At 37.9% G+C, this 22635-nt stretch overlaps 1 protein-coding gene across 3 annotated transcripts in view; it reads left to right on the forward strand.

Moving 5' to 3' along the window:
• The first annotated feature begins 245 nt into the window (after nucleotides 1-245).
• The window catches only part of ccdc85a (coiled-coil domain containing 85A), a 28075-nt gene continuing 5685 nt past the window's right edge, over nucleotides 246-22635 (forward strand). Inside the window, exons 1-2 of one of the 3 annotated variants that reach the window (XR_010547022.1) lie at nucleotides 246-876; nucleotides 1677-3140. Coding sequence is in view for 2 of the 3 variants with exons in the window: in XM_065296695.1 (XP_065152767.1) it covers nucleotides 646-876; nucleotides 1677-2664 (1219 nt within the window). In the remaining variant the exon portion in view is untranslated. The remainder of the gene's footprint in view (nucleotides 877-1676; nucleotides 3141-22635) is intronic. The other 2 variants (XM_065296695.1, XM_065296696.1) reach the window with 2 other exon arrangements.

Below are 22635 nucleotides of genomic sequence, written 5' to 3' on the forward strand. Positions count from 1 at the left end.
TCTGTACTATTATTATTATTAATAATAATAATAATATTTTTTTTATGTTTAACGTGAACTAAAAGTCCTTTGCACCAGGTGGCGCCCAATAACAAAAAGTTAAATATCTCCAGGAGAAAAGGGGGCGTGTGACTGAACGTAGAAGGAGAGAGAGAGAGAGAGAGAGAGAGAGAGAGAGAGAGAGAGAGAGAGAGAGAGAGAGAGAGAGAGAGAGAGAGAGAGAGAGAGAGAGAGAGAGAGATCAGTTGGCCAATTTCAAATGGTTGCTGTCACACACTCTTCGCTCTGACGCGACAATCCGTGCGCTTTCCTCGCGCGCGGACAACGGACACAGGTTCAGCACCACACTGAGGTGGACAGCATGCTAACGGACAGACCCGAGAACAGAGCACTCGTCTCTCCTATAGAGACAGACAAAGCTTCCCTCCGTAGAGTAAGTGCATAAGGAGGAGAAAGTATTCACCGGCACCGGGTGGATCCCTGCCTTTCAAGGAGACAGCATGGCCAGGAGAGTTCTACTTAAAATGTTACTCTCAACGATTCGATAATATCGAGAGGGATTTCGGAAAAGTGCCAACGAAGGATTCGGACGGCTTGTCTGTGATTTGTTTTATAGCCTAGGATTTAGATAAGTTACTCGGGGGAATGGAGAAGCCGGTCCAGTCTCAGCTGCAGTCCAAGAGCTCAGAAGGTCCGTCAGAGGATCTTTGCAAACTTACGGATGATGAGCTTATGAAATGGAGTAAGGAGGAGCTGGTACGCCGGCTGCGAAGAGCCGAAGCCGAGAAAATGAGCGCTATAGTGGACCACAGCAATCTCATCCGAGAGGTGAACCGCAGGCTTCAGCAGCACCTGAACGAGATCCGAGGGCTGAAGGTAAAGCAAACCGAGCTCCAGGTGACAGGGAGTGGGCGACTGCATTAAACATGCATTTCCCTTGTTTTAATGATCAGAAAAACGCATTGTTGTTTAGTGCTTAGTTGTCATATAATGTCTATTATTTGTACAAAATATAATTACAAAAATATGATATTGTGATACGAAATCATATTGCATATTGCATTTGATTTTGCATAATGCCATTTTAAATTCCCAAGGAGCATGATGGGAAAAATAAGGGCATACCTCAAACATGATTTCAACTTTAATATCATTATATGATCTTGTAAGGATGTTCATACAGAGTGTCAAAGGTATTTTAAATAAAATGTAACATATTTTCATAAAATATCATATATATTGTTATAGAACAAGATCATAAAACAAAATCATCATAAAATATTATTAAAATACATTATTTTTTATTTAAAGCTGCATTGATGCAACAATGTTAAAAGCATAAATACATTTGAATTAAATGAATTTCCTATGAAAATTACTACACATTTATGTTTATCATTTTGGTTTGAAAGGCTGCAGAACATTTCAACCTTCTTAACCTGCACTGTGCAGCAGTGTTTGCTGAAATTCACTTTTATCATTTGCATTTACAATTATGCTTTTGGCTAAGGCTGTATCAAAAGTGTCTTACAGTGCATTCAAGGTTCATTTTAAATCAGTATGTGTGCTCGCTGGGGTTTGAACCCATGACCTTTATGTACTAATGCAGGAACACTTTTATCAATCACTATTTTCCTGCTTAGACATCAGTGTTGAGACTTTATTTATTATTCCAGGAAGTGAATCAGAAGCTGCAAGAGGATAACCAGGAGCTGAGGGATCTCTGCTGCTTTCTGGATGACGATCGACAGAAAGGGAAAAAAGTGTCGAGGGAGTGGCAGCGCCTGGGCCGTTACAGTGCAGGAATCATGCGTAAGGAAGTCACATTGTACCTGCAGAAGCTGAAGGAGTTGGAGCAGCGTCAGGAGGAGGTGGTGAAGGAGAACCTGGAACTGAGGGAGTTGTGCCTCATGCTGGACGAGGAGAAGGGCTCTGGTAGTACTGTTGGGTCAGTGGGTACCGGGGGTCCAGCCGGCTGCAGGAATTCAATCGATAGCCAGAGCAGCCTGTCTCACGCCAGTGGTCCAGGGCCTGGACTCCTTAGAGATGTGGGTGATGGGAGCAGTACCTCCAGCGCGGGCAGCACTGACAGCCCTGACCATCTCACTCATAAGCAGCAGCTGTTGGGCGGCCCCGCTGGAGGCAGTCCTGACCACCTGCATAAGCCAGGCTCTGGGGAGGAGGCACCAAGTTCTGAGCACGTAGGCCGAAGACATAGCACAAGCCAGGAGTACACAGCGCATACCTTTCCCCAGGTGTGCCGCTCTCGTTGTGGGTCCTTCTCCAGTCCAGACCACAAGGGCTTGAGGGGGCTCAGTCCTGAGAAACTTGGGAAGAACCTTTCCAGAGGCAGTCCAGAGCAGTTCTCGAAACACCTGCTGGTGTCTTCTCAGCCGTCTGGCAATCCTGACCTTTACCGAAAGCATCGGGGAAGCATGGGTAGTGTGTGTGGGAGTCCGGACCCCAAACAGATTCTATCAGGGACACCAGAACACCTCCAGAAGGGCCGTGTCATTTCTGGGAGCCCCGAGATGTTACGGCACTCCTACGGTGTCAGCCACGAGCACGGGAAATTTGGCAGCCCTGGCCGGGAGGTGGCACAGAAGAGGCCGGGCGGAGAAGAGATGTCCCCTCATCATCGGAACATCTATAGCGGTATGAACGGTGGGTCTGACTGGAGCCTGCTCTAGCACCCACAGTGATACATGGAGTTCCCATTGAACACACCACATGCCGTCCTTAATCACGGAGGGTGCATCATTGCCAGCAAGGCAATTCTCAGCCAGGCACTAAACCATGCCATTAAGCCATCCATGATCAGCATTTAGTTTAGTTTATCTTTGCTCAGTTCAGGAGAGTCAATGAGAAGATTTAGTTTTAGTTTCTGGCTAGAGCAGAACATCACATCTCTGGTAAAGGTCGGTGGTGTCCAGTCTTGGTACTTTTGGGTTATAATTTTTGGCAGGCTTTAGCTGCCTCCTATCAATCAGCATGTGCCTCCGAATCCATTTTTATGCTCTGGAACCAGCTGAGGGGACACTGTAATGAATCAAAGACCAAAATGCCCAGCAAAAGCCAGAAGACAGTGTTTCCCACCAGGACCAGGAGTGGACACCATTGTATTTACCATATGCACCAAGGTGAGTGAAGTGGAACAGTGTGAGCAAAAAGAGAGCTAAGATGAGGCCATACCTATTGGATTTATCTATCAAGACTAAGCCCTTTTTTCTCAATGATGATCATCTTGGAATGTATTCAAATGTGCATATAAGCTGAGGACTGCAACACACACCAATGCCCTTGAATTACACACACACATAGACACATACGACTATGCATTCAAAACTTAACATCTTGGATGCAGTTTATACCTTTGAACACTCAGTCGAAGGCTTATAAACACCTCTGCAAAGGTAAAAACTAACACACGCATGCACACACACAGAGATTGTCTTTCTCACAGACACCACAAGGTGCTGGTATGGATCACTGCATGGTCTCTTCAATTGGGTGATGTTTCCTGCCGTTTCTGTGAGATTTGATTTGAAGTCTAGTGTAGTATGAAAATGATTGTTTTAGTTGAGTCTGTGTTTCGTAATGTGTAGCTTCACCAAGTCACAAAGTAAAACCAGCTGACCTCTACTAGTCTGTCAATGGCAACAATGTAGCTTTATACAAATTTCAATCCATGTATGCTTTCAGAACACTACTCTTATAGCACTTTTCCATTGCATAGTACCCCACGGTTTGGTTTGGGTCAGCTTACTTTTGGGAGCTTTTCCACTGGGTGCAGTACCTAGTACCCGATACTTTTTTTAGTATCACCTCGGTCAGGGTTCCATGCGACCCGAGCTGATACCAAAACGTGACGCGAAAACACTGTAGATCACTGATTGATCTGAGAGAATCGTCACTATCAGCGTCATCGCTATAATGTAACAGATTAGCTTTACCTTCATGCTAGCTTGCTCTGTCTCGAGTAAACATGTTGTCATCCGTGCTTTGCTGTAAATTCCCAAACTCCCTTTTAGCGATGAAAAACATCCACAGGTTGAAAATGAGGAACACCATAACAGTTTTTTTAGACTTGTAGTTTGTGGTGGCACGTTAGCGACATGCGCGTCTGCATGTATGCTTAAATGCAACTTAAATGAGGCTCCGCAGAGCGCATCAACCAACGCCACAGGTGTTTGTACAGAAACTGTCATGTGATACAGAGGTAGTGATAAATGTGATGTGCAAATATCTAATTGTGGTGCAAATATCTATTTGTGGTGGTCAATTTTCATTTCGTGGCGGACCGAGAAATAAATCAATGTATGGGGATGTACAACGACGCTCTCACATGCTGTCACAGCAATAGGCAGCGCAAATGTAACGACACGCTTATAATCCCTCCCAATCCAAAGTATAACTAAACTCGATGGAAAAGCTAACCAAGCCAAAGTGAGGTGAGCTGACCCAACCTGACCCAAACCAAATAGTGGGGTACTATGCAATGTAAAAGCACCATTTATGTAACTAGGACCTTATTGACACGCTGAGATGTCCTACCACTTCATTAGTTTGCTTGAAAAGACACATAATAGCTTTGTTAGGAAAAGCTGGTAGACCAAAAAGAAAAAAATGAGTGAATGTTATTGAAGGGCAAACAACGAGTTGAAGAATTTGTGCAAAAGAGAGGAATATCTCTTGATGTGTAACATTCTCTCCAGCTATAGGCTGCTAATGATTTCTGTGGGGGGAAAAGTGCTGAGCTGTGTGGCTGTGGGACACTTCCCGAAATTGTGAACTATTTACCTTACGCTGCGTTTAATAGGAAAATAACAGCTGCTAATTAACACCTAAGATTGCTGACCTGAAATACAGCCATGGGTGCCTAAAAGAGACTGGCATGCCTAACTATAAAGTGCTGTTTTTTAGGAGGAGGGGTGCTGTGAAATGCCGATACAAGATTGTAAAGGTGAAATGGTAAAACGGTACCCTTCCTTTATGATAGATCAGGGGTAGGCAAGGTTGATCATGGAGTGCCGACATCCTGCAGATTATAGCTCCCACCCTGATAAAACCTTGCCTATTTGTTTTTTCAGATTAGTTGTTCAGGTGTGTTTGATTAGAGCTGGAGCTAAACTCTGCAGGACATCGGCACTCCAGGACCGACGTTGCCTACCCCTGTGATAGATAGTTGAGTTTGAAGGTAGAAGTTTGCCTTATGTTCTGTGGTGTACTTCCTTTCTGAGTGCACAGAGGTCTTAGATGCAAGCTTTGTGTACCAGACAGTCTGTACTGGGCCTGCTGCTTCCTAATGTCTTCTGACACCACCAGCTAATGAAGAAAGAATAAGCCATTGTACTCTCCCTGTCCCTCTCTCTTTCTCTAATTTGAGGAATGTTTGTAACAAAACCGTTCATGAACTCCATTTACTTCCATGGTATTTTTTTATTATCCTACTGTACTATGGAAGTGAATGGGACTCATGATCAGTTTGGTTACAAACATTAATCAAAATATCTTCCTTCGTGTTCATCAGAACAAAGAAATGTATACAAGTTTTTAACAACATGAGAGTGAAATGATGACAGATTTTTCATTTTTGGGTGAACTATCTCTTTAATTTTTCCACTGATTGTGGAGGTTGGTGCATATCTTTACTTCTCGATCTGTTTATCATTTCTATCTGCTTCAAGATCTTTCAAAATTCCCATTTCAGTGGAGATTCATTAACCCCTCAGTGTCAATTAGCCTTTAATACACATTTACAAAACAGTAAATTTACAATTTTTCTGTCCCCCTTTCCTCGTTCAACTGCACTCTTTACCAAAATCGCATGCTCACATTTTGAGCATGGAATTACAGTTTATCCATGTTGCCTGTGGCCAGCCAGGCTGGATTATCCCTTAAGAAGACAGTCGGAAATTCTCTTTTCTCCCCCTTCCTGCATTGTGGTCCACTAGCGCTCATCTTTTTGGCTTTGGCGCTTTACTTAAGTCTACTTAAGAAGGTGCTTATTCACTTAAGCCACTTGTTTGCATCTAATTCCATTTGAAGTGTGGGAGCCTGTCATGTGTGTAGTTCCTTATTTCAAAATATATGTTCTGCGTGTCGAGTGATCCTATGTGCATCAAGTGTCTTTGTCAAAATAAGTGCCTGCTGCAGATGCGTCTAAAGGATTTATGATAAAAGAGACGCTCGCGTTTGCCAGATACTCACATAATCTCATGCGTAATCAGAGTTTGTTAAGGGAGTGCCTTGCGTGTATTTTGTGAACGTGAGTGTTTCTGTTATCATAAACGGTTTTGACGTGTGTGCAGCTGGCACTTATTTTGACAAAACACATGATGCACATGGTTCACATGACGCAACAAACACATATTTTGAAAATGCAAGCAACACACATGACACTCCGAACACTGATTTTAAATTAGCGCCCCTCGGATGAGCAGTCACGAGCCGCCACTGGTGAATATTTAATTTACAAAATAGATAAAGTACGGTATATTCAAATCAGAACAAATCTATGTATACAAATCTCATTGGCTAGTGTTTTTTCACAATTTCTTGGATTTCTTAAAGGCGCTCTAAGCGAATCTGTGCGACGTCACTTTTTGTTGATATTTGAACTGTTTTCAAACAAACGGAGCGTAGCTAACTCCTGTCCCTCTCTCTACCTTCCGTGCTTCCATGAACGCGCCCAACCGCCACCCCCAAATCCTTCTTGTCGTTTATTGGCTGGAACACTGTTATGTTTCGTGGTGCTAGGTTTGGCCACTGTGTTGTTATTGCCGTTTGTGGAGCCTGGGCTGTCTAGAGAGATCGCGTTATTTTACAGATTGATCAGCGGTCAGGTAGCAAGCAGATAGTGAGGAGATGTTTGATGTATGTAACAAAAAATGTTTTATGGTCTAAAACATGTGAATTCGCTTAGAGCACCTTTAAGAGTTGTGATAAATACAGCAATAAATGTTATTTCCCTTAGGCTACATTATAATGATTTTTTGATTAGATTTAATAAACCTATATCAGTAACATAACAGCTGCAAGCAGTAGGATTTATTAGTTTAGATACAAATTTAAGTAAAGTAATTTGAAGCTTACAGTAAATTTAGGGCAGCAGGAATTTAATTGATGATTAATTTCTGATAAGAACTATAATTAAGCTTAATTGGATTATAGACATGAACTTTTGGATGACTTTAAAAAGGTTTGGATGATTTGTAATGTGTGACCCTGTCTGTGAAATCCAGGCTAAAGTCTCATAATCCAATTATGTGATTTAAAATATCAAAATTAGATTTCAATTTTACGTTGATTTCAGTCTTTGACATGATCTTACTCAGTCAATATTAAATATACCAAGGCTTGGTTCTTTATATTATGTCGGATGATTTTATGTAATTTCGCTGGGTTTTTACACACTGGGTCACATTCAATTTGTCAAGCTAGTCATACCTGAAAGCTTGTATGATAAAACACTGTACTGAATGTAATCCACTTTGTACTTGCCTGCCACAGAATCACATCCGCTCTTCTTTGGTCATATCCTCTCGCTGCCCGAATTCATACAGCTGCAAGGTAACCCACCAGCTCAACCCTTTCCCTCTCCCACAGAGGACACAACATTTGACCTTGATCAACCTCTTTCTATCTTTATCTCTATGACCTATTTCTGCTTTCCTGTAAATCTGCTTCATAGCAGATCTCTCGCAGTGTTCCTTTGGGCTCAGTATTTGGAAGTCATTCTGTCTGTCAGTCTGTCAATGAGTTGTGTAAATAATGAATATTGCTGTAGCTCTGCTGCATTTGCATTGGTAATGCGACAGAACGAGCATTGCTTGCTATTCACGCTTCACGCTTTCTGAGCTTTTGTCGTAGTTTCAGGCTGATATGGCGGTACACGGTTTTGGACCTTTGCTGTAATTTAATTTTGAGCTATTCTGAATTGAAAAGGGAAATACATTTATAATTGCTTGCATTGCCTTTTAAGTGGAATTTAATTGGTCTTTCTTCATTTCTCAAGAGATAGGGTTTGGGGCACACATCAGCCGGTTGTTTTCGCTCTGTAACTGTGGACTAGGAATTGTGTAACGGTTCTCAGAAGCCTGGTACTAAATTAAATCTACTCAGCTCTTTGTGACCTGGCCAATGACTTTTTTAAATGCTCTGCCATAATTAATGACTGTCTGCTTGTTTTATGCTTTAATGAAAAATACTAATCCTGCTAAGCTGCGTTCCAAACAGACAGCGATTTATTTCCCCTGTGATCACTGTGTGCGGTTGCTAATTGCGTAATCTTTTCGTTTTCATGCAGACTTTGACATGCAATAATCCAATGTGCTTCACGCAGTGTTAAAATGAAGCTGATGAGAAGATTTCTAGGGGTAAATAGGTGAACTCACTGCGAGAAGTGGAGAGTTACAATGTTTATCGATCCCTCATTAGTGCACGAGTGAGTAATTGATTCAGGGTTTTTGCAAGTGTGAAGAGATTGCCTGTATGTCTAGCCGGCTGAGCGATCGGCAGCAAGGTACACATTTGTAAAACCCATAAACAGCATTTCTGTCACTCCTGCCATGTTCTCATGCAACTAAACATGCTGTTTAGTTTGACTAAGTTCTGTTGAGCGAAATTTTACTCTATTATTATCGATAGTTTGTAATATGTTGTAATGACATGCGCAAATGCTGTAAATTTGATTGTAATTCTTTTCCCCTTTAATTTCCCTCGGCTTTAGTATTTGGCATTAAGGGAATAGTACTCTCAAGGATGAAAACCCTTTTATCATTGATGTTACAAACCTGTGTGACTGTTTATTCTTGGAACAAAAAAAGCACACAAAGCTGTTACAGTGAATTGGCACCAAAGCTTTTACTGTAAGCTTAAAAAGAATGCAAAATCCCATAAAAGTGGTCTGTCTGACCTTAGTTATATTAGGACATGTAAGTAGTTTTTTTTAAACATAACTTACAGAAAACAATAGGTAACACTTTACTTGAAGGGGTGTTCATAAGACTGACATGACACCTTTATAATCATGACATGACACGTGCTATGAAAATTAAGGAGATTTTATGCACGTTTATTACAACTGTCATTCAGTATCATTCCCTCAATTATGTTATTTTTAATGCAAAGATGACATTGTTTGAGATGTCTTTGTTATGACGATTGACATTAATCAATACATCACAACTTGTCATAAATCTGTCATAAACATGACATAGCAGAATAATTTTCAAACTTAAAGTGATACTTCACCCAAAAATGAAAACTCTGTCATCATTTACTCATTCTAATTTTGTTACAAACCTGTATAAATTCCTTTGTTCCGAACACAAAGGAAGATATTTTGAGAAATGTTTGTAACCAACACTCCGTGGACCGCATTTACTTCCATAGCATTCTTTTTTCCTACTATTTTTTGACATAGAAGAAAAAATGAACAAAACATTTAATTAATTTAATGTAATTAACAGTTCTTGCAGTGATATGGACCCAACACTGCATGGTTTCATTTAATTTTAGGTGAATCTGTTTCCAAATGCAAAAAAATATAATTTTATCAATTTGAATTATTATTATTAATATTATTATTATTGGATGATTGGTTTTATTTCTCTAAAACCTGGAGGGAAACTTAAAAAAACATGATGAAATTATGAATATTTACGATGTTTCTACAAAACTAGTATTAACACTTAAAGGGATATTTCACCGATTTAGCATTCAGCTTTGTATCTGTAGAAACCCGGCAGTATTACTGAATGACCATGTTTCCCTCATGGAGGGAAACATGGTCATTCAGTAATACTGCCGGGTTTCTACAGATACCAAGCTGAATGCTAAATCGGTGAAGTATCCCTTTAATGACATTTTAATGACAAATTATATTTGTACCACTGTAGTTGAGGTCAAGAAAAATATTCATGACGCTGTTATAAAACTATATGACAGAGTGTTAACACTTAATTACATTTTTATGACAAATTATATTTGTACCACTGTAGTTGAGGTCGAGAAAAATATTAATGATGCTGTTATAAAACTATTTGACAGAGCATTAACACTTAATTACATTTTTATGACAAATTATATTTGTACCACTGTAGTTGAGGTCAAGAAAAATATTCATGATGCCGTTATAAAACTACTTGACAAAGTATTAACACTTCATGACATTTTAATGACAGATTATATTTGTATCACTGGTAAAGAGTGGTCAATTATGTTGTTTGGGTAATGTCAAGTTGTCATGACAAAGACATCTAAAACAATGTCATCTTTGTATTTAAAATGACATAACTGAACAAATGACACTGAATGATAGTTGTCATAAAGGTGCATAAAATCTCCTTCATGTTCATGACACGTGTCTTGTCATGATTATGAAGGTGTCATGTCAGTCTTATGAACACAATTTCAAGTGTTACGAAACAATACTTGTGTGCATCTTGAAACCAACACAATGGCATTGATATATGTTATAATATGTCAGTACAAGATTTTTTTATATTGAGGCAGCTCAAACATGCATTTTAGTCAGATAAGCTCTGTACGGAAAACCACTCCATTGTCACTTTCGTTTTTTAGGGCACTGTGTTAAACCTTTAGAAGTGTAAAAGCGCCACTCTATTTACTGATGCATTTTGTATTATGTTGCTCATTATCAGTTTATGTTAGTGAATACATTAACCCTTATCCTAACGTAACAAATACAACCTAGCTCATTAGTTTTACCATAAAATCTTACTTCAGTTTAAATTTTGTTGATACTTTAACCAAAAACAATGGTTAATCTCAGTGGAAATTACACACATTATTAATCTCAGTCACAGCCCTTATCTCTCCCATACCCAGCAAGATGTTTAAGTATGCCAACAAAAGCCTTGTGTTCCAAAAGCAACCCAGTGCTATCTCTACCAATACTGGCCTGTGCACTGCCCGGTAGCATCGAACGATTATGTAAGACATTAGAAATTCATGCCGATAGGATGTAGCCAGCTTGCTCTCTAACCAGAATCCCCATTTATCTTCCTGTTGCCTTCAGGCGTAAGGTAGAAAGCACTTATTGCTATTGGGAAAGAAAGAACACGAAGGTGTGCAGTGGTCAGGACCCCTGCTGGGCTTTTACCTAATCTATGTACTCATCCAGGAACGCACAGGCCAGCTCATAACCCATGGGGTCAGATTTAACCCACCATTATCCTGTTTTAAAGAAATAGAAAAGATTCATGCAGAGAGGACGAGGCTGCCAAGTAGAAAGGTCTTAAAATGGTTTCTTAGAAATGATCCACGGGTAATTTCCACACGCTGGAAATGCTGAGAAAATGAGATCTCATTACAGCTCTAGTGGAATAAAATCCAATTAGTGGAAAATATGTTGGTGACACTCTTTTCTTCGATACTATGACCTCTGACAGTGTCAAGGAAAGGTACTAGTGGCTAGTGTTTGTGTCATGTGACCCTGCCTGTGAAGTCTCCTAATCTAAATATTTGATTTCACATTGATTTCATTCTTTGGCCTTATTGGCTCAATATTAAAGATATGAAGGTTATATTTTCACAGAATGATCTTTAAATTAGGTAAATAACAAAAAAATGACTTTAGCTGGGTTTTCACAGACTGGGTCACATATAGTGGTATTCTTTCAGATGAAGGGCATGCACAATTACAGTATGATGTCACTACAGAGAGGCAGAGCCGGCGCCAGACCATAACTAACAGGGGGGCACTCGGCTTCCAACGGGGGGCACGCAATAGCAACAATAACTTGCAAAAACAAGACATTAAAACAACAAATACAGCAAGCACACACTCATACAACTGGTACAGACTGTCAGCTCATTTCCCGTATAAAGTGCAAAAGACCACAAACTATGCGCAAAACTATTGAACTTCGACCGCGGCGTGAGCGCAAGCTGAGCTCCGCTGCGCTCGCGCTCACTCGACGCAACAACAAACCGCCCTCGCGCGGCGCAAGCCATTGAAATGAATGAGTTTCAAAGTGCAGCGCGTCCTAGCTTTAAAAAAGCCGCTTTACCATAATCACGTCGTAATTCAGTTAACGGTCTATAGCCACACTTCACATTAAGCTTACATAATTTAAAACAACCTAACTTACCTTTGAAATAGCTAGAGACGGCGTGTAAGAACAATAGACTTCCTTAAAAAAGTGTCCTGTAGATTTGTAAATTCCACCTCAACCTCTAATCTCTGAGTTTGAGCCAGTCTGTGTTTGCATGAAGATGGAGCAGGCGGTGCTGGTTCATTCTAAATGTTCTAATATCCATATTTTACACGACCCATAAAATGCCGCGAAAAAACACGTTGCTAGTATCAAGTCACAAATGCTAAAGACGTAAGATGGGTGAGACGTGACAATACATCCAATCAGAGAAACTGGTCTATTTTAATTAAAGAAAACATATATCAACTATATTTTCCTCATTTGATTACATTACAAGTCATGAAACATTCAATGTTTAATTTATTTTAATTATTCTATATATATTTTAAAGTAATTAAAAACTTTGTAGGGGGGCACAACAACCTGTTCAGGGGGGCACTGCCCGCGAATGCCCCCCTATGACGCCGGCCCTGCAGAGAGGTCACACAATTTCCCCACTGAGCATATTAACACTTAGGTATTTGCTATATACTTGATTTAAAGTGTTTAATAATGCTTTAGAGGTAAGCATTTTGTTAGTTTATGCATTACGTGGGACTTGAACCTATAACCTGTTGTTGTAGTGCCATCCTCTACAAGTCAAACATGAATTATCTCAGTTTTCAGTAATAATTAGGATAGAGTCATTGATGTTAGTATTAAGACAGCAAGATGAATGCATGGGCTGCCAGCAGATAATGAGGAAATGCAGATCCATCAGTGAAATGCTCAGACATGACAGGGAGATAAAGCTGGAAGTTATGAAATATACGCTTATACTGTAGCTTGCAGGCGCATTATATATGATGACCTGCTTGTGAATTAAACTCCTCCTGTTCTTAATGTTGTCATGCATACAGTAACTTATAGCCTTATTCAGGGTTTTTTTTTTGTACAGTATGTTGTCTTGTTGGTTCATTGCGAATTGAATAGTTTTGTCCTTAATTCAGTTTTTATTGCACTGTGACTAGCATGCTTTGCGTCCAGCTCAGTGCATCTGTCTTTAAGTCACATCACAATTATTTGTATACAGTAGGCCTATCGCTTTGTACAATGCAAATAAATGCAAAGCAGCTTTACAGACAGCCATACAGTAGTTACATAGACTTATAGATTTGCATCACAGTTACAAATACAAAAATAATGTAAGTGATTAATGTTTAAATAAGTATGAATTTTTTGGATTGATCATGATAACGATTAAGGCTGCAAAAAATAACACTCGTACTTGTAAAGAAAAACTACCAAAAACACCCGATCCTAATTTTTATCTCCATAACAAAATCCGAGAGACCAGACATAGATTTATGGACGTGGATTTTTTTAATGAATTATTAATATATTGCTGTCTTTGAATCTAGTAGCCTGAGACTGCAGTTTACACGTAAGTTTATAAAATTTTCGCTTAAATGTGTGCTATGAATAAATAGTGCTCATAAATGGCTGTTTAAATGGGGTGGCTTGGAGCTGGAAACGGTCATCCTTACGTCATGACTTAACAAGCGGATAACGTGAGCCTGGAGACTGCAGTGTGCACTGTGAGTTTATACAATTTTTCGCTTAAATGTGTGATATGAATAAGTAGAGCTCATAATTGGCTGTTTAAATAATATCCTCTATTGAAATGAGTGGAGGTTTGGACCCGGAAACAGTATTCCTTAAGTCATCACTTAACAACCGGATATTTCTTTCACATAAAACCAACTTAGCAGAGATTTTAAGCATGCACAAACAGCTACGCTTTTCCACCATCAGCTGGACCAGCACCAAACTAACCAGCCTGGATCTTAAAGACCTAAGCTGGTCCATTCAGCAGTATGCTAATAAAAGCATTTGCTGTTTTAGTCTCTGGGTTTGTTAATAATAAATGAATTGTAGAAATCAATTCATTTTCTAGTATCTGGTATCTAACAGTCTTCAGGAAACACTTTACTGTTAATAAAGGAGATAGACCTTTCGGTCTTTTCATCTTTACTCACAAGTTATTTTGCACCAAAATGCTATATTTTTAGGAAATCATCCACTGTCAGTTTGAGAAATGTTTGTTTACACATTAATCTACCATGTGTCAGTATTTTTGTGGGAATGTTTATATTTTTGCTGACTGGTTTTGTGGTACACAAAAGAGAGAGTTAGATTGAGAGAGAGAGAGAAATATAGATAGAAGAACAGTTAGAGAGGTGAAACTCTTTTTTTATGGTGAAAGCTCTGCACTTTTGCACTTGGCTCTTATCACCGGGTCACATTTCTGAGCATAGGCAGAAAATGGCTGTAGGACATTCGCATATCAGCTTCAGAAAGCAGCATGCTGCCTACTGTGACAATAATAATTAGAGAAAAGACTAAAGTTTGTGCTAAATTTCTTAAACAAAGACCATAACATGATACTAAACTTCTGAACCACTGATCAAACTGACAAAAACAACTTTGACCTATGGCTCAATATGGCCACCACAGTACCAAGGGCCCCCACAAAACTATATTAGAAAAAAACTTCTTAAGGTGCACTAGTTGCCCCAAGAATTAACTTTCAGGAACATTTTAATGTCTGTTTATGTTAAACATTGAGTCATATTGCACCACCATAATGTGCATTATGTGTATGTATATAAAGTCACCATATTGTATTTTTTATATCATTTTCCTACTTTCTTCTAGCACACTGCAGTGTTTCAAGGCTACACTTTGTATACATTTTTTAGAAAAACTACTCAGATAGTCATCTGTGGACTGCCATTTACACACACGCACACACACACACACACACACACACACACACACACACACACACACACACACGCACGCACGCAAGCAAGCAAGCACTATAACACACACACACACACACATTAATACAAAAAAGCAATAATACATGGATTAGGCTATTTAGCACGAACACATACGCATGAACGAACGAACGCACGCACACACACAGCTCAGAGGCACAGTGCAAAGCCATACGGAGAAAATCTCTCACTCCCCATCCTCATATACACACACTTGTAACAAACAAGGTTTCAGTCAGACAGTGAAATTGTGAAACAGAGACAGGTTATTGGTAAGGCCATTAAAATTAATGAAATTGATATGCAGATGAGTGAGGTAATACTTAGGGAGGAACCTTAAATCGAGCAGCGCTCTGTGTGGGAGAAGGGTAGTGTACTGTCAGCTAACTGTGGGTATTTATGGACTCCCTTCAGCATAAACAGCACTACTGCACTCTTTATAAATCACTCGAATGCATGACCCAACATACATTTTGGAATTCATAATGTGCTGCCAGAGTTTGGAGAAACAGCCACACCAAATGACCTCTTTTTCAATTTATACTCATAAATATTTCATACGAAGGAATTACAATCTTCAAATCCACATGAATAGATGGATGGATGGAGATATACATACAAAACAGCCCAGTGTGAAAAATATAGAAGGGAAATATGGTCTGAGCTACAAACTACACTGCTTTAATATTTTTTCTGCTCGTTCCAATCTCCTGTTGTAGTGACATTTGAAGAATAACTAATTTCTTGGAGGCTGGAGAATCAGGGTGTTTGTGGTTATTTATAGGGCTTATAGCCATGTGTGTAAAAGCTCCACCTCATGCAAACGTCATTGCTAGACCATGGTGTTAGTCATACAGCAACCTTGGGATCCTTCAGTTTATAATAGGCATGTCCGAACATTCAGTGTGACAACACAAGCTGATTCACACTATGACTTATCTCCTCTCCACCCTATACTGTATCTCAATGCATTGTTTGCTTAACAGAATTGAAAAAAGTGAAATCGTTTTTTTTTAAGCAACCTTTATCCCATGTTTTAATCATATAAAGGATATTTCATACTTTGTATGTACAGTATTTGGGGTGAGAAAATCCAACTTAAGCCGTTTTGGGAGCAGACAGGTCATTAATGGAAACTCTGAATCACTGCTGTGATTTGGGATCAACACTGGTATTTTATGCTAATTAGTTTTAGAAGCTGGATCAGTGGAGCAGCACATCCTCAATCAGTATATGTAAGGGGAAATGTATAATTCTGTTTTCATATATCGCCACACATATCCTTATACTTGCAAAAAAAAAAAATACTACACACCCTTACTTTTAGATCCGATGCTGAAACTAAACACAAGTAAGTATGTACAGATGAATATTTAATGATGTAAGCACTGTTTGGTTTATGATTGGCTGTTTTCTGCTAACTCATTCCATCCATTTATCATTTCACTCTGTATACTGTACCATTGGTACACACAGAGTGAAAAGCCCTGTAATATAATTTCCATACTATAGCATCTCGTGCAATAACCATCTGTAAGGCAAAGTTACGACTAAAATCAATCACAAAATTACTGTAGCGAGTGTACCTCTGAGTAACGATTCTCTTTAGGGAAGAAATATGTTTCCCACGCTTGTTAAGAGAGCGTCTTTATGTGGTACAGAAACACTCTGCAACATTTTCACTGATAGTCATTATTGTATAATTCACCTAGAGGAATGGTACACTGTATATCTCCCCATTTAAAAAAAATGCCATTTTAATCAACCAACCTGATATTGCTGATGGGTTACCATTGTTTTATGCGGATATGGAGGAATTTGATTGTTATGTAGCTGTTTGCCAGTAACTTACTGTACTGTAGATTTAAATTGATGTTATTTCCTATTAGTAACAGTTTGTTAAAAGTTAAATCCACATTAAACATTAACAAGTCTTGTCTTTACATAATGCTTTGCATTAGGGTGTTATTTTAGTTTTATTCTGTAAATGGTAAATGGACTGCATTTATATAACACTTTTAACAGACCTATGGCCATCCAAAGCGCTTTACAATTAGCCTCACATTCACCCATTCACTCACACATTCATACACCGATGGTAAAGATAAAGACTTGTTAATGTTTCATGTTCATTTAACTTTAAACAAACTGTTGCCAGTAAATAACAAGCATTTAAATCTACAGTAAGTTACTGGCAAACAGCTGCCAGTAATGCTGTAATTTCTGCAGAAATTTTTAATAGTGCAATGATTTTTTTTCTCCTTTTGTTGAAAATTAATTAATAAGGTCAGTGAGGTCTGAATTTTACATACACCACATTCAAAAATTAATTTTATGCTCATTAATCTACACTCAGCACCCAATAATTTCAATGTAAAATCTGATTTTTAGAAATGTCTGTAAATTCATGAAAATAACAAACATATATTGAGAGTCTTTACATCAACATTTGAAATTTAGCTTAGGTGCCGTCCATTTTACTTTATCGTTGCTGAGATATTTTTAGGGGATCTGAATACTTTCTAAATGCTGAATTTGCAAAGAGGTTAGTGTGTGCTGACCTTGTCCAATAGGATTGGAGATGTTGAACATATAAGCAGATGTTATAAACAACACTACTGTTGTTATGATAGCAATCTTTTTTTCAATCCAGAACATCATGTTAAATAGACCAGCAAGCTATTCTTTCTTCTCATTAGCTTCCACATTGAAGTCAATTCCCCCATTATGTTTTGTTTAAAACATTTAAAACATGAATATTTATGTGCACCTCAAATCTTATTCTGATCTAATTGCAGTTTTCACCGTGGCTGACATTTGAATGACCCTATTTAATTCATTTTAGGCAAGTTAATCTTGATAAAGACTCCTTGCAGTTATTTTTTACGTAGGTAAAATTGTTTTTCTCTTTTTGCGTGGCCTATCTGTTTTCTTTATTATATTCTGTGGTATGTGTGCATATGTGTACCCGTTACACGAATAATTCACTTAAAAATTAAATTGTAACTTTCACATTACATTGGTTATTGTATGAAATGACTTCGTAATTCTATTGTAGTGACATGAAGGTTGGCTAAACTATTAAACTATTCATTCAAACTAATTAGAAGATAAGACTGACTCAGCATTGCAAGGGGAGAAAGTAACGCGGGACGAAAGTAACAAAGCGATTTTCTCCGAGCCCTGATAACATTTGCATTCCAAACTATGACAGCATCTTTAGCTCGCAACCCTTGACAAGGCTGACAAATATCACATTATTTGCTCACCGTTTTGCATGTCTAGGTCCGGAAAGCTGTTTAACCATGCGAGTAAATTCCTAAAGTGGCCATGTTCTTCTTATAACATGTTGTGTTTCTTGTTTCATGTGTTACAATACTGATCAATATACAGGTTATTTTGTGACCTAACACATCCTGAAGTGTTCCCAGAGTTTTTCAAAATAAAAGTAAATTGTTTTTTTTAACACTTGTTACTTTTGTCCTGCTGCTAATACTGTTGCAATATGTTGAAAATGTATATTATTCTAATTTGATTTAATTAAATGTTATGGTGTTTAAACTGTTAAAAATGTTTTATTTTCAACACTTCAAGTTTATACTGTCTTTTGAAAGATTTAATATAACTTAACGTAATTTCATTATTTTTTGCAAAGATAAATAACAAAATATGTTTGCAGTTACACTGTCAAACATAGTCATAGTAATGTATTTTACTAAAAACAAGTGTAACACAAAAATCTTTTTTTGTTTTGTTGTGTTACTTCTTACCCACCTTGTGTGTTACTTTCGTCCCTGCTGACGGGGTCAAAAGTAGGCTAACAATTGACTATTTATGTTCAAAGTGAAATACTTATAAGTCGTTTTACATTAAATTTTGTTAAAAATTTCACCTGGTATTGAAAGACCGTACTTGTAAGTTATTGACCACAGCAAAAATATTTCTCTGTCTAAAACATTATCTTTTAAAATGACGTTTTCTGAAAAACTAAACTTTTGTCCATGCTCTCTCGTACTTTCTTCCTCTAATTTTTTTCTCTCTCTGCTGTATTCAGTCAGTACAGGACTTCCCTCTTGCCCTTCACAAGGTCAACTACTGGAACTCTCATTAAACAAACCTATCACCCATCTTTCAAACTCTCATATCATCTGCGTAAGTCTGCACTGCTGTCTGGACTTTTAGCTCAAAATTACACAAAATAAATATTCCTTTGAGAAGCAAAATAACAAAGCATAACCACTAAGGCAAGACAAGACAATAACCAATAAAGCTTGCTGAGGTGTAAGACGTGAAATTCATGAAGCATCAGATAATTGCTTCTGGTTTTGAATGAAGGGCCGTAATGTAGCCATTCCTGCTCCTACAGAACAGCCAAAACCTTTCAGTTTATTACAGTATATAAAGGCAGAGTAGGGAGCATCAGAAAGAATAATGAATCTTGATGACTCAATATGCATAAACAGCCTGTTTTGAACCGGCCACTGGCCCTATGGCCTGTTTGTCAATGGTTATAAAAGAGGGATGATAAAACAGATGCAAAAAGAGACACGACTGTCTTTGAACGACAGAATAGTGCTGCTGCTGGGAGGACATCAAAGGACACAAGATAACCCACAGTCATCATTACCAAACATAGAAGTGCATGTTTTCTACAGATCATACAGCAATTTGAATGACACAGCAGAGTAGAAAGAAGGGCTGTTTCTCAATTCAACAACACAAACTCACAGTTCTCTCCTTATTATGTGTAATATCTTTATCAAAAAGAAGCTAAAAATCTTATTCATCTATACAGTCAGACTCCATTAGTATATGGACCAGATGAGAACTATATGATGCACCCATATGGCTACACCAGAAGAAATGGTAAAAATGGTCCCTAGCTGTCACTGGGATGGTACCCTTTCAAAAAGTACACCATTGCATCTAAAGAGTTCATATTAGTACCTCAGAGGTACATATTGGTACAAAATATATACTTATCTGTACATAAATAGTACATTTTAGGACCTTTAAAAAGGGAACTGCTTTACCAGTGACAGCTTGGGACCATTTTTCGATCATTTCTTCTGACAGTGTCTTTGGCTACTCATTTGACTGGAATCTCTTCCTCAAGGGTTTTATTTTTTTCCATTTTGTAGAAAAAAAATGAGGAAAACTGGCTCTACCACAAGCAGGGGTGCTGTAAAGGGGGGGTAAACAATGACAATTCTCGGGGCCCACAAGTAAGAGGGGGCCCAGAGAAGCCCCCAAAATTGTGGTGCTAAAATTTTTTATTTTTTTTATTTTAAATTATTCTATTTGCTGTGTCCTGCTATCAAAAAATTTATTTGTTTAGGAAACGCAAACGTCCGTGGGCCCCTTTCCCCCCTCTCAATTATCATAAAATGGTTCAGTCCGCCTAAATTGTATAATCCAGGCAACACAGCTTGACTTCACTTATAGCGCCGGCAGAATATCAACTTGACTGACAAGGAAGTGAAAATGCCTCAAAAATCTGGAAGTCAAAAATGGAAAGAGAAAAAAATAAGAAGTGAAAGAGGCAAAGGGTCGACATTATGTTACCCAATTTTTCACAAGAAAAGGTGGGTTTTCTAAGTAGGCCTAAATTGTTAGTGGACACCCGCCCGTGAAAATAATCGTAGCATACGGCACTTTTCTGTGCTTATGTGCAGGCTTCTTTTAATGAAAATTCATGTAGTTTTAAGAAGTCAGGGAGGCTTTATGATTTATTTAGACTATGCAAATTTCAAAACGGTCAAAATGTTGCCTTGTTCGTTTTAGTGTTAAAGATAATTACCACACGGCAAAAAAATATTTTCAAGAAAAAATTCTTACTATTTTTGTCTTGTTTTCAGTAAAAATATCAAAAATTTCTTAAATAAAGATGCTTTTTCATGATGAGCCAAACGACCCAAGAAAATAAGTCTAGTTTTTAGACCAAAAATATTACATTTAAGGGATTTTATGCATAAAACAAGCAAAAAATCATCAAGAAAAAGCATCTTAATTTAAGAATTTTTAGATATTTTTACTGAAAAAATAAAAAAATATTAAGAATTTTTTTCTTGAAAATAATTTTTTGCAATGCATAAGTTTAAATGTTGCGGTTAAAATGGCTACTGGTGTTAAAAGTGCATGATAAGGGAACTCAATTTTCTCCCCATGTTAGGTCAAGAAAATGCTGGAAAAATAACAATACAGTTTTAGTTAAACGTTCAACACTGCAAAAATTTACTTTCTTACTTAGTATTTTTGTCTTGTTTTCAGTAGAAATATCTAAAAATTCTAAAAGTAAAATGCTTTTTCTTGATGAGCAAAATGACCTAAGAAAATGAGTCTAGTTTTAAGACAAATTAATATACAATTTAAGTGAAATTGTCCTTAAAACAAGCAAAATGATCTGCCAATGGGCACTTAATTCAAGTAAAATTTTATCACCCCATTGGTAGTCAAAATACCAAAAGCACATGGTTTTATGTACATTAATATGAAAAAAGTCTCAGCTGTGTTGGGGGCCCTTTCAAGATTCTTTTCATGGGGCCCAAAATCCTTAGCAGCGCCCCTGACCACAAGGACTTATCTAGTGGTAATTTATGTGCACAGAACCTACAGCCTGCCCTTTCTCTTTCTTTCTTAAAGGGATAGTTCGCTTTAAAATTAAAATTCTGTCATCATTTACTCATCCTCATGTTGTTCTAAACCTGTATGAATTTTAAGGAATGATGGTAAACACACAGCAGTAAGTGACCATAGACTTCCATAGTAGGAAAAAATATTTTGGAAGTATTGTGATAAATGACTAAGAAAATATTTTGATAAATGATGGTATGCACACAGTTGACGGGTTCCATTAAATTCCATCATATTTTTTTATTCCTACTATGGAAGCCTATGGTCACTTACTGCTGTGTGTTTACCATCATTTATCAAAATATCTTCTTTTGTGTTCATCAGAAAAAAGAAATTCATACAGGTTTAAAACAACATGAGGATGAGTAAATGATGACAGAATTTTCATTTTAAAGTGAACTATCCCTTTAAAGCAAAACACAAATGTATTTAAATGTGCAATTATGAGAGATGGTTCATGCATCTTTCTGTTTACATCTTACCATGCAGAAACTAAAGTCACAAAAAGCTAAACGGAAAGTTTGAACTCCATGGACTTATTTTGGTTCGTGAGGTCTAGTACCATGTCACTGTTCTTAATATAAATGTAATGTTTTACATTTAGGTAATGTGCACTATAAAGCATTTCCTTTTGTGTAGCACCAGTATTTCTACATGTGGCAGCTGGTTTGTCTGCGAGAGTAGAATTATTCAGTAATCATTTGAAGTTGCATAGGGCAGGGGCAGGTTGAACTCAGCTGTGTTTTATTTCAGATATTGACAAATGCAACACGTACAGAGCCGGGTCAGAGGTTTAAGCACCTTCATTCATCTCTGTTAGCTGCTTTACTGTTCTCTTCCTCACCAGTGCACTATTATAATGATATTACCTTACCCTGATGGAGCTCAGCAAACCGTTAGGCTTTAAATAGATCAGGTATTTTCACCAAATGAGAGATTTTGTCCAGCAGACAGTACACTCTTTATGTGAAGACAGACCTATGGAAACATAATAACAGTAATGTTTTAAAATAAGGTAAAATAATAATCTTTTTTTAATCACAAACACCACCTTA

The sequence above is a fragment of the Paramisgurnus dabryanus genome, chromosome 20, assembly GCF_030506205.2.
Source record: "Paramisgurnus dabryanus chromosome 20, PD_genome_1.1, whole genome shotgun sequence".
NCBI classification, from domain to species: Eukaryota; Metazoa; Chordata; class Actinopteri; order Cypriniformes; family Cobitidae; genus Paramisgurnus; species Paramisgurnus dabryanus.